At 39.1% G+C, this 13,870-nt stretch overlaps 1 protein-coding gene across 2 annotated transcripts in view; it reads right to left on the bottom strand.

Moving 5' to 3' along the window:
* CCDC14 (coiled-coil domain containing 14) overlaps nt 1-13,870 on the bottom strand; it is a 58,490-nt gene that overhangs the window by 26,061 nt on the left and 18,559 nt on the right. For both annotated transcript variants that reach the window (XM_028131152.2, XM_054713913.1), the window contains exons 6-9: nt 8,927-9,163; nt 8,718-8,812; nt 7,184-7,682; nt 5,031-5,172 (exon numbers count right to left, since the gene is read on the bottom strand). In XM_028131152.2, coding sequence (XP_027986953.2) covers nt 5,031-5,172; nt 7,184-7,682; nt 8,718-8,812; nt 8,927-9,163 — 973 coding nt within the window. The remainder of the gene's footprint in view (nt 1-5,030; nt 5,173-7,183; nt 7,683-8,717; nt 8,813-8,926; nt 9,164-13,870) is intronic.

The following is a 13,870-nucleotide window of genomic DNA, read 5'->3' as shown; positions in this document are numbered from 1 at the left end:
TGTGGTTATGTCACCATCTCCCATTTACAGTATTTATAAAAAAAAAATGTTCCATCATTTTGATGTACATATGTGCTTTGTTTTTTATTATTTATTTACCACAAGGTCAGGAACTGTTCTTTCTTTAAAAAGTTTTTTTTTACTGTTTCACTTCATTACTGCTCTGTATGTGCTCCATGTGAGTGACGTAGGTGCTTATATAGGTGGGTTCCAACTTATGGCGAAAATCGCGTTACCTCGTGCCATAGGAACAGATCTCCGATGTAACCCGAGGACCTACTGTATATTTTAATATTGTCTAATTCATTTGTTCTGTTCTCTTTTTCAGGAACACTAATTATGCTAATTTTGTATTCTTTTGCTTCTCCTCCATATGTATCCTCTTCTTTATAATAATTTTTGGATTATTTCTTTTTTATTTTGTTTTATCTTATTTCTTCAAGCCTATTTCCCATGTGTTCAGTCATTTAACAAGTATTTATTAGAGTGGGTGTTAGGCACAATTCTCAGCACTGGAAAAACAGCAACAAAAGAGAAAAATTCAGTCTTCTTAAATTCATAGAAGGTTACTGGGGGAGAAGGGGAATTACTGTTTATTAGGTACAGAGTTTATATTGGAGATGAAAAAGCTTTGGATATAAATAGTGTTATGAAAAGACAGCATTATGAGTATATTTAATACAACTGAAATGTATACTTACAAATGGTTAAAAAGAAATATTATATCATATATTTTATCACAATAAAAATAAATTAATAAATTATTTTTAAAAAGGATTTGAGAAGAGAAGCAAGCTAAGACTATTAGGAGACACTATTCATTTAGTAGGAACTGAAGCAGAAAGATTATTTGGGGGAGAAAAACAAAACCCAAACAACAACAACAAACAGCCTTTATATTGCTTAGGTTCTTAAGGAATACTAGAGGCCCAATGCACAAAAATTTGTGCAAGAGAAGGACTTCCTTCCCCCGGCTGCAGGCACCGGCTTTTCTCCGGCACCTGGGCCCTGGGCCTCTCTCTTCCGGCTGCCGGAAGGCACCAAGGACCTGGGCTGCTTCCCTCCTCCAGCCGCTGGCAGGCACCCAGGACTTGGGCTGGCTTCCCTCGGGTTGCCCACAGGTACCTGGGACCCGGGCTGGCTCCCCTCCAGCCCCAGCTTAGTCAGGAAGGACGTCTGGAATGACGTCGGAAGACATCCAGTCTAATTAGCATATAACCCTTTTATTAGTATAGAATATAACATCCCTGATTTCATGTTTGCTAAATTTGCTGTTGTTTCTAATGGGGCATTCATTTTTGTAATATGTTTTTGCTTCTTTTATTTCCTTGATCTCATCAAATTCACTTTTCTTCTCCTTTTACTGTCTGGTCTTCTTTAAGAATTCCTTCTCTCTCTTACTCTCTGGTCTTCTTTAAGAATTCCTTCTCTCTCAATATCTTTTTCTGCCTCTAAAAACTATTAATTTCCTGGAGATTGTGGAATACTGTTTCAAGTTTTCTTTGGGAAATTCATCTTGTGATGTTTATTCTTGATCCACCTTTGTCCCTTTTTATGCAGTGATCTCTCCTATAAATTTTTTCTTCCCATAGCTTTTGTAACATCATTCTCTCCTAGTTTTCCTGCTACTTTGCTATTAGTTCCATCTCAGATTTCTTTCACAGGTTCCTCTTCCTGTGTTAAAAAGCTGTTATTCCCCAGCAATTCACTCCTGGCTGTGTTCACACTTTAAACCTTCCTGGTGAATTTATTAATAAATCACTTACTTTTAATCACCATGACTCCATTGTCAAATGCAATGCCAGATATATAGTAAAAGCTCAATAAACATGTGTTCAGTGAATAACTCCCAAGTCTACATTTCTATCCTGAATCATATTCCTGTGTTCCATTTGTACCATACATATGTCCAGATGGTCTAAATGACACATTCAGCATGTCTAAATCTTAACTCACTGGCTCTTACCCATTACATCTTTGAACTCAAAAATAAAGTGAAATCAAAAACAAATAATGTAGTCTTTCTCTAGTAGCTTCCACCTGGAAGAATTATGTTACCATCTGTCAAATGATAAAATCAAAAGTGTGAATGCTACTGCATTTCACTTTTTGTTCTGCGTGGATACATAATGGTCTTGTATTTCAATCTAAACTCAGGAAGTGGTCATGAATTCTAACTTGCCCTATAAATATTAAGGCACTCTCTAGCTGACGGTTCCTAAATGAAGTAGTACCCTCCAACCCACATCCAGGAAATTTGGAAATGTGCCAGGGTTTTGAAGGTCACATGAATGGGGCACTACAGACACTTTGTGGGTAAGGACCAGGAGGGCTAAATGTTGAGCTGTGTCAGGAATCCACATAAAAACTGTCCAGCTACCAATGATCCAGTTGCCCAGTTGCCATAGAAACAATGCACCTAGCTATTTTTTAAAGCCACAAGATGGCAATAAACTCCAAGAAAACCCTGAAAGATCACTTTCTGGCTAAAAAGAAACATGTAATTGCTAAATGTGCAAACAGAAAGAAAACTTTTTTATTAGAAAGTGCTGAAAAACATTTTTGAATGAGCCAATGCATTCCAACTTTCATTGTAAAATGGAGATTATGGATGATTCTTTCCAAATTAAGATTTCCAAAGAGGCACAAAAATTCCTACACTTGTGCTGGAAACCTCATTCTGCTAAAAAAGAGCATATATCTGACAAATTCTTCATTTTTTCAGTAACTTCATTTTTAGAAAGTCAAGTAAACAGTTGGCAATATTATACTATATAATCTTAGTCCTCTAAGGACACAGAGCCAAAAACTCTGGTGACAAGTCTGAAGAATTAGTTCAAAATATCAAAATAATACATTTTAAAAGAATTAAAAGCAAATGACCAATAATGTGGTGAGTATCATTTTCTTAAGGGGTTTATAAATAAGCTCCTAAAACAACTCTAAAATGTTCTAAGGAATAGAAATAGCTAATAACTATTGATATTTCCTATGATCAGAAAGTTAAAATAGTATCTGAGAATAAGTTCTGCTCATTTACTTAACCAATTATTTGATAGTGGTATCTTTAAAAACATGCTTGTTTATTTTAAATGGCTTATAGCATATTCTTTTGTTTCACAAAATATACCTAAATATTGAAGTATAAATAGGTTAATCTCTATTTCCTAGCAGAGGCAATATAGAGGTATAGAAATTAAGATGATTATGCTCTAAAAAATCAAACTGCCCAGGTTTGAGTCTTATTTCTGTTACTTCTTAGGTATGTGATCTTGGGCAATTTACATAACCTCTGTGCCTTGGTTTCATCTGTAAATGAGAATAACATAATACCTACCTTACAGAGCTGCTGTAAGAATGTAAAGAGATGACACATATAAAAGTTGTTAAGCCCTGGCTTGGTTGGAGCATTGTCCCAGTCAGGGCACATATCCAAGTTGTGACTAGATCCCTGGTGGGGGCATGTACGGGAAGCAACCCATCTATGTTCTCTCTCACATCAATGTTTCTCTTTGTCTCTCTCTCTCCCTCTCACTCCCTCTCTTTCTAAAATCAATAAAACCATATCCTCGGGTAAGGATTTAAAAATAAATGTTAGATGTAGTATTGGCTTTTAACATTATTGTTATTTACACTTGGTTTTGATTTTGAAAAACTAATGCTATTATTATAGATCATTTAGACCAGAAATGAAGACAATATTATTAAGAATTTAAACCCCACAACCCTATCATATATCATAGTATCTAGACTAATGATTATAAGAGAAATAATCCTAAGCAAGTAAATCGAACTGGGTGTGGTGTCTTTGCAGGCTCCAGATCCAGGAACTTAAGCTACTTTACAACTAAGAATCCTACTCTATTGCTTTCCAGTTTCTGGGCAGGTCCTTCCAGGTCCTACCTGTTGATACAACATCTATAGCGCGTGCAACTGCAATGCCCTCGGAGGGCACGCTCACCGCAGTGCTGCATAAGACGTGCTCGTTCTCTGCAAACTACACTGACAAACAGACACCGAGGCGGTGACCTTGGTGGTTACCACCGAAACAGTCAAATTTAAGATATTATTGATAATATGTTAAGTGATTTCTAGATTTCAAGATCAGATCCCTGGTTTACATCTTTTCTAAATAAATCTTAAAAAGCAGTTGGAATGAGTTGTTTTTCTGTCTGAGTGTGATGGGGCTACTGGTGCTCACCCATATCAGGCTCTCCTTTCCTGAATGGGAAATATGGGGAAAATTTATGCCCCAGATGTTTAGATAAGGCAGGGCCCTATGCCTCTTTTCAGCCTACAAAATATAAGAAGTGAGATCGTCACTTCTGAGTGGAGCCATGTTTGTATCCATATTCTCCTTTTCCTGGAAAACAATGGCCTTATAATGAAGGGAAACTAAATCCTGAGCCATAAGATGAAAGACAGCCTCTGATGACCCATGTGGTCTTGCTGTGACAGAGAAATAAACTTTTGCTGTGTTATGCCACTAAGATTTTGGATTTTGCTACTGCTGCATAGCCTAGACCCGTGGTTGGCAAACTGCGGCTCGCGAGCCACATGTGGTTCTTTGGCCCCTTGAGTGTGGCTCTTCCACAAAATACCATGGCCTGGGCGAGTCTATTTTGAAGAAGTGACATTAGAAGAAGTTTAAAAAATTTGGCTCTCAAAAGAAATTTCAATCGTTGTACTGTTGATATTTGGCTCTGTTGACTAATGAGTTTGCTGACCACTGGCCTAGACTAGCCTAAAAAATACCCTGAAATATTTCATTTTGCTCTCTATACACCATCAACCAAGAGATAACAGAGGTGCAAGAGTTGGGGGTAAATATGTAGCAGTAGGTAGAAGTAATGGAAATGTTAAAGAATGCTGAGCAATGTTTAAAAAGCGGGGGGCAGGGGGGAAGCAGAAACACAGTAAGACAGTAAATCTTCTTTTCTGATGGGGCCCTACGGATTTCATTTGGCACCTTTGTTCTGGCCATGGAACATCTCTGCAATAGAGACAAAAACATTCAGAGCAATTCTCACCTGCGTAACTGAGCATTTTCACTTCTTAGTGGTTGCATGGCCAGTGCTATTTCAACTTGACTATTTTTGTTTCCACTTGTTGCTGGAAGTAGAGATACACATGCCTCCAATTCTGTAATCAGTCTCTGAATTTCTGAATCCTCTACAAAAGGCAGAAGAAATGAGTAAAAACATATTGTAAGTTGGTTTTGAATAAGATTATTCATGTGTATTACTAAATAAGAAAAATTTTCAGATATGTACATGTTATAAATAAATTCAATTATTTCTAAATTTAATACACAGACCCTATTTTCCCCTTTCCTGCTACTTGCCTATTCATAAAAATTCTAAAGAAATTAAATTCAGACACTAAAGATTAATCTTAAATCACAGCATTGTTATATTAGTGATATTCCTCAGTTGAAGTGTCTAATAGGAAGATAGTTTACATTTGTCTCTTAGTTCACACTGCCAAATAGGAAGATAGTTTACATTTGTCTCTTAGTTCACACTGCCATTTGTCTCTTAGTTCACACTGCTAGAATAGTTTACATTTGTCTCTTAGTTCACACTGCCATTTGTCTCTTAGTTCACACTGCCATTTGTCTCTTAGTTCACACTGCTATCTTCACTAATAGGAAGATAGTTTACATTTGTCTCTTAGTTCACACTGCCAAAGGACTACTAGAATCCAATAATTGCTAACAGGTTTCCTATAATTAATACAGTATTCGTATTTACAACACAGTCTTTTATTCTATTGCAAATAATTCACTTCAGGAAATTCAATTTGGCAAAATATTGAGAAAGGGTATACTAAGATGAGGTTTTATTATTTAATTTTATAAAGGAGATTTAACACAACTAGCCACACCTCATTTGATAGCAATACCCCTTCTTTTTATTAATTGGGAAAACTGGGTGGTTTTGGAGGTGGCAGACACAGGTAGAAGGTGGAATTTAGATTTTTTGTCCTTTATTTTTCTCCCTTCATTTTTATTCAAATATTTTATTCACTGAAAACATCTAATAATTATAATATTAACTATCTGATACCTAAAAGAGATAGGAAATATATTGTTACAAAAATAACTCACAGATATTTTAACACCCTGATGCAAAGTTTATGTGCACAGTAAACAACTATGCCCAATTATTAAGCAGTCCTCTACCAATCATTTGTACCATGGTTTTGCTCATAAATATTGGAGGCAGTGACCTGAGCTCTACCACTTTCTAGCAAAATAACTTTAGTCAAATTACTTAATTCCTGCAGCCTAAATTCCTTCATGATTAAAGGGAGATAATAGTACCTCATAGGATTGCTGAGGATTAAATGAGATACTGTTCTCCAAGCCTAGGTTTCCTCATTTGTAAAATAACAGCACCTCATGGGGTGGCTGTTAGGATTAAATGAGATAATGCACATAAAACACTAAGCACAGTGTCAGGCATATGGTGAATGTTTAATAAGTAATAGTGAATACTGCTACTATTATTATTGTTACTATGATTTGGTTAAGTGACAAGTTGCAGGTCTGAAAATTAATGTATCAAACCTTTGGAAAAATAGTGCTATATTCCTATAGATATTTTTCAAAGCTTTGATATTTTGTCAGTCTGCAAATATTAGGCATTCAACCAGTGTTTCTATAATCAATTACTATGCTTTCTAAGATGACAACTCTGTAACTCACTCTAAGCAAAAGCCATTATTTAGAATACACACACATAATGCAAACCAATGAATACAACCTGGCTCAAATATCTCATAACTCCATCTAAGACATTTTCCTTGATCTAATAAAAAAATCCCAAAAGTTAAATGAAAAGGGCATAAAAAGGTTTGGGTTACTTCTCACAGTGAGATTTGTTAAGCATTAGAACAGTTGGTTATTATTAAAGAAACTAGAGGCCCAGTGCACGAAATTTGTTCACAGGTAGGGTCCCTAGGCCTGGCTGGCGATCAGGGCTGATCAGGGCCTTCCAGCTGCTGGTCAGGGCCTCCCTTCCCTGGCTGCCAGCTGCCACCCAGGGCCTTCCTTTGTTCTGCGCCACCCCCTAGTGGTCAGCACACATCATAGTGAGGGATTGAACTCCCAGTCTCCCAGCTGAACTCCCAAGGGGACAATTTACATATTAGGCTTTTATACATATAGATACTCATCTACCTTGTTCTGCTACTAGGGCCTTCAGCTCTCCCAACAAATACATTATAGTTCTAATTTTTTCAGCACTCTCATTCCCATTTTTTGCTTTCTGGACACCCTTTATTCTTGAATCTCGCACATGCATATTTGAATCCTTTCCCTCAGTTGTGACCTCTCCTATTTGTTCTTTGGCACAATTTTCTTCATTAATGGGCAAGGAAGTTGGCAGTAATAGAGTGGGGCTTCGGTTTGTCTGACAGTTTGGTTGAGAATGCAACAGATTCATATATGTTTGGAAACACTTTAATAGGTCTGATTCCTTAGGAACTTCTTGTTGTGGCAGAATTTCATTAGCAAGATCCAGCTGCTCAAAAGCTGGAATAGCTGGTTTGTCAGTTTGAGGCAGGCCACATTGAACTCCAAGACTAGAACTGAAAGAATTCCTTAGAATATCAGTACAGTTCACAGAAATTGTGTTATGTTGTGATACAAATTGGTTGTCACCATCAGTCTGAACTTCCTAAAGAAAGAAAAAAACAAGTTTCAAAAATGTGAACACTGACATTATAGTTTTTTAAAAGTAAATTCGCTTACTCTGCAATATGGGAACATTATAAAGTCATGACTAAAATAGACTGTTTATAAATATCACACATGATTTAATGGTAAAGGCATAACAAATTAGTCTACTTGGAGACTAAAAAAAAAATTCTACTTTGGGAAATTTATTATAAGAAAATAATCTCAGACATATGAAAAGCTTACAGAAATGTTATGGTAGTAAAAAACTGTTGATTAAATGTCTGCCTTAGGGGAGTAATTACACGGACTATAGTATTTTCACTAAATAGAGTATAATCAACTTATTAAAAATTTATAGGATGTATATAAATAAACATGTTCACAATAAAATGTTAAGTGAAAAAAGCAGAACATAAAAGTGTATACATTTAATTATAATTATATATTAGGCTTTTATACATATAGATACTCATCTACCTTGTTCTGCTACTAGGGCCTTCAGCTCTCCCAACAAATACATTATAGTTCTAATTTTTTCAGCACTCTCGTTCCCATTTTTTGCTTTCTGGACACCCTTTATTCTTGAATCTCGCACATGCATATTTGAATCCTTTCCCTCAGTTGTGACCTCTCCTATTTGTTCTTTGGCACAATTTTCTTCATTAATGGGCAAGGAAGTTGGCAGCAAAACTTAATAAAAAAAGCAAACTTAATAAAAACCAAAAAACAAAATCTACACAGAGAATTAAATGATTAGAAAGCGCTATATCAATGTGTTAACAGCAACTGTATTTGGGTGGTGGGTATGAGTGATTTCTTTTTTCTGTTGATCTTTTCTACTACTTTCCCCTAACCATTGTTGTTAAGAAATAAGTAAAACAACTTGGGTAATAAAAAATAACTTGGGAAAAAATCACTGGTCTTTGTACATCCTAGGGCATTAAGATACATATAATCAATAACTTCAATTTTCTTTCTAAAGATAACAATTTCTATAAGCAAATTACTTGTGTAGTATATAAACTGTACCTACAGAATGAACCATTGGAGGGCAGGGTGGCGGCTGAGGTAACTGGATTGGAGTGGAAGTAGATAAGCCATAACTAGAATGTGGAGTCGTCTGAGATTCTATAAGGTAAGAAGGAAAGAAATATCATTCACATCTCATACTGCTTATACAATCATCAAACAACTTAATTATAGTTTATATTCATGCTTTTAAAAAACATCACTCATACTAACCAGAACCAGAAACAGTGTGGCAAGGTACAGCAGGAATTCCATTAGGGTTCTTCTTTGAAGCCAAGTTATTCATCAGTGACATTTGAGTCTGCACATGCTCACAGAGGGCTTGGTAGATTATGGGTGAATACATTCTGTAATGATCTTGGAAGGACCAATTTTGTGGTATAGCTGATGAGTTTCTTTCATTTCCAGCAGAAGTTTCATTGGGTATCTGTTTCTTATAATCTGAAGATACTAATGTGGAAGAAGGAAAGATTCTGGAAATAATATTCTTCAGCAACTTTTATCATAAGACATTAGGGGGGAAAAAAAACTTTCAGAAGTAGCTCAACTCATTATATTCTTTACAGAAGGGTTTTACCACTATCATCTCTAAAGAAAATCACCTCATATTCTTTTTTTATTGATTCTTGTAATCAATTAAATTACACAGTAAAAAATGATCTATACTATCTCTTTAAAATCTCTATTAAATGGTATTTGTCAAATCTCCCATTCAATTACAAGACTCCCCCGTTAGGGTGTTATTTCTTTCTAAAATCCAACAAAACTCTTTGACCTTGGTGGCGGGGGAGGGAAGAAAGAATGAAATTTTAAAAGCAAAAAACTATGTAACAATTCTGATGCTTTGACTGTAAAAATATCAATCAGAGTTTTGAGAATAAGAACAAAAGTGGACTTAATCTACATATTGGGCAATGAAACAAAATCCTAACCTGACATTTAAAATCTCCAAAGCTTGACCATAAACTAATTTTTCAAACATTATCCCATAACCCCCAATTTAAGTTTTTCGCTCATCAGGCCCATTTAGACTCCCAACAAGCCTTTCCATCTTCCTATAACATTACTCATGATGAACCATTTCTTCCATTGCAATTTTATCCACTCACCAAGGCTCATCTGAAGGCTTCCTTTTCCATGAAGCCTTTCCCAATCATTCCAGGCCAGTGACTGCTCTTCAAAATCCCAGAGCACATATTGTTTATACAAATCATATATCACTTGCAGATTATACTACATTGCTTATCTTTCACCTTGTCTATCTGACTAAACTAAGCTTCTTAAGGCAGAACTGTACGTATTTTATACTTCATTATTTTCTCCCAAAGTCCCCTATTAGTCTATGTACAAAGTAGTACAAAGCAGTAACCTGGTATTAGTTTGTTGTAGAAAAAAACAAGTTTTCCACATAGCAGTACTCTACAGATCAGTATGAAACTCTATACCCCTGTTTACTAAGTTCTCCTTCCCAAATGTTTTTTAAAGACTATTAACAGAGAAGGAGAACCAAGATGGCAGCATAGGTAAATACCGGTACTTGCTACTTCCCACAACCACATCAAAATTACAAATAAAATACAAAACAACCATCGTTCAGAACCACCTGAAATCTGGCTGACTGGAAGTCCTACAACTAGAGAAGAAGAAAGCACACTGAGACTCGTAGGAGGGGTGGAGGCGCAGAACAGGCTGGTCCAACACCCACATGTGGTGTTTTTTAATTGGGAGGGATATCTGGGCTGCAGAGGCCTCCCTTGAGAAGCAAGGGGTCCCAGCCTGACACCAGCCCCCTCGCCCAGGGTTCCAGAGCTGAGAAGAGAAGCCCCTGTAACTTCGGGCTGTAAAACCCAGCAGGGATCATCGCTGAGTGACACGGAGTCTGCAGGAGACCCAGGCAGTTCTCTTAAAGGGCAGGTACACAAACTTATAGGGTCCCACTCTCTCTGAGTTCCAGCTCTGGGGGGGACCCAGGGACATACAGGGAGGAACTGGATTGTCTGGCACTGGGGCAAGAACTAGAGGGAAGCTTTCTCCCAGACAAAAGTGCTGGCAGATGTCATTGTTCCTATACTGAGACCGCTCCCATAGCAGAGCTGACTGGCAGCCATATCTGAGTTTCCATCAGCCTGGCTCACACTGTTCGCTCCACCCTGGTGATTCCCTAAGACCCCGTACCATGCAATTTGCAGCCCCACTCAAGCTGTTTGCAGCAGCTTTTCTATATGAATGGCCTGTCCTGGCTCAGGCTTCAGACTTTCCTAAAATGTCTCAGACAAGCATCAGCTGGCATCAGCAAGACCCAATACTAGCAGCAGCCTGCCTTGCTTCACAGCTTGGCTTCGCTTGGGCACTTCCAAGCCCAACACAAGTAACAGCAAACTGCAGATTGCTCTGTAGCCCCTGCCAGGTGGCCCCAGGCAGTGGCTGACCTTACACCTCCTGGGAGGACCCAAAGCCAATGCACCCAGTGGACAACTTCAGACCATACCAGATTATAGCTCTACACATCCATGAGTGATACTTTCAAGGGGCAGACTTAGTGAACACCTAAGTCCCACTGAAGCAAGTCCTGCTCCATAGGGGTGTCTCCTGTACAATAGCTCTTCTACTGTAGTCACAGTTGGTCCTGACAGCCAATTGGCCTGGAGGTCAACTACTCCCAGTGACACCTACAGCAATCAAGGCTCAACTACAACAAGACTGTGTACACAGCCCATACAGGGGTGCACCTAGAGTGCCCTGCTCAGGTGTTTGGGGAGGCTGAGCCACGGGGCCCTGCAGGACACCTACTACACAAGGCCACTTACCAATTCCAGGAGACATAGCAGCTCTACCTAATACATAGAAACAAACACAGAGAAGCAGCCAAAATGCAGAGAAAAAGAAACATGTCACAAATGAAAGAACAGAAGAAAACCCCAGAAAAAAAAACCAAAAACAAAACAACACTAAATGAAATGGAAGCAAACAAACTACTACAGAGTACAAAACAATGGTTATAAAGATGCTCAAGGATCTTAATGAAAACTTCAAGAGACTCAGTGAGACTTTCAAAGATCTTAATGAGAATTTCAAAGACATGAAAAAGAATTTCAAAGACAGTCAGAAATTAAGCATACACCAACTGAAATAAAGAATAATTTGCAGGGATTCAACAGTACAGTTGAGAATTCTGAGAATCAAATCAACAATTTGGAATATGAGGAAGCAAGAAACACCCACTCAGAAGAGCAAAAAGATATGTGTTCATATGCAGATAGTGTAAGGAGCCTCTGGGACAACTTCAAACATACCAACATTCACATTATGTGTGTGTGTGTGTGTGTGTGTGTGTGTGTCAGAAAAATAAGAGAGAGAAAGATATTGAAGAAATAATGACAGAAAACCCCCTACCTGGTGAAAGAAATAGACTTACAAGTCCAGGAAGCCCAGAGTCCCAAACAAGAGGAATCCAAAGAGGCCCCCCCGCCACACCAAGACACAACATAATTAATATGCCAAGAATTAAAGAGAGAATCTTAAAGGCAGCAAGAGAAAAGCAGTTCGTTACCTACAAGGGAGCACCCACACTACTGTCAGCTAATTTCTCAATAGAAACTTTGCAGGCCAGAAGGAAGTGGTAAGAAATATTAAAAGTGATGAATAGCAAAAACCTACAACCAAGATTACTCTACTCAACAAAGCTATCATTTAGAACTGAAGGTCAGATAAAGAGCTTCACAGACAAGAAAAAGCTAAAGGAATTCATCACCATCAAACCAGTATTACATGAAATGTTGAAGGGTATTCTTTGAGAGGAAGAAGAGGGGGAAAAAAGGTAAAAAAATCCTATCTAATAAAAGAGTAATATGCAAATTAACCATCACCCCACAACACCCACAAGCCACGCCCACCAGCCAATCAGGAGCAAGTATGCAAATTAACCCCAACCAAGAAGCTTGGCCACAGAGTGAATAGGATGCTTGGGTTTCCCTGGCAATGGAGGAAGCCAAGCTTTCCACACACCCTGGCGGGCCCAAGCCTCCACTCAAGTCTACCAAGTTTCAATTATAGAAGATAAATAAATCCCAACAAAAATGGCTGTGGCCATGGAGCGAGCAGAAGGCTTGGCTCCGCTACAGGCTACAAAGTTTCAATTATAGAAGATAAATAAATCCCAGATACCAGGGCCTCTGCTTGGGTCACCAGGAATACCCTCTGCAAACCACCACAGGCCCCTCACCTAGGCCGCCCCACGCCCCAAGGGAAACCCCACCCTGATCTGGGACACCCTTCAGGGAAAACCAGCTGGCCCCCTCCCGTGCACCAGGCCACTATCCTCTCTAATAAAAGAGTAATATTCAAATTGACTGTCACTCCAGCACACAAGATGGCTGCCTCTATGTGGTCAAAGATCCTGCCCCCATGTGGACACAAGATGGCCAGCCAGGGAGGGCAGTTGGGAAGGACCAGGCCTGCAAGGGAGGGCAGTTGTGGGCGATCAGGCCAGCAAGGGAGGGCAGTTGGGAGGGACCATGCCTGCAAGGGAGGGCAGCTGGGGGCAATCAAGCCTGCAGGGGAGGGCAATTAGGGGTGACCAGGCCAGCAGAGGAGGGAAGTTGGGGGCAACCGGGCCTGCAGGGAAGGGCAGTTGGGGGGGGACCCAGGCCTGCAGGGGAGAGCAGTTGTGGGGGACCAGGCCTGCATGGGAGGGCAGTGAGGGGTGACCAGGCCTGTAGGGGAGCAGTTAGGCATTAATCAGGCTGGCAGGGGAGTGGTTAAGGGGTGATCAGGCTGGCAGGCAGAAGCAGTTAGGGGCAATCAGGAAGGCAGGCAGGCAAGCAGTTGGGAGCCAGCAGTCCTGGATTGTGAGAGGGATGTCCAACTGCCCATTTAGGCCTGATTCTACCGGGATCGGGTCTAAAAGGGCAGTCGGACATCCCTCGAGGGGTCCCAGATTGGAGTGGGTGCAGGCTGGGCTGAGGGACACCCCCCCTCCATGCACGAATTTCGTGCACCGGGCCTCTAGTATGAATAATAAAATGGCAATAAATACATATCTATCAACAATTGAACCTAAAAATGAAAATAAATAAGGAATCTAAGGAACAAAATAAACTGATAAATAAAATAGAATCAGAGGCATGGAAACATGGAACAAACTGATGAATTTCAGAA

Source organism: Eptesicus fuscus, chromosome 3 (assembly GCF_027574615.1).
Source record: "Eptesicus fuscus isolate TK198812 chromosome 3, DD_ASM_mEF_20220401, whole genome shotgun sequence".
Taxonomy (NCBI): domain Eukaryota; kingdom Metazoa; phylum Chordata; class Mammalia; order Chiroptera; family Vespertilionidae; genus Eptesicus; species Eptesicus fuscus.
The sequence above is the reverse complement of the archived record's forward strand: the minus strand, read 5'-3'. Positions and strand labels throughout refer to the sequence as shown.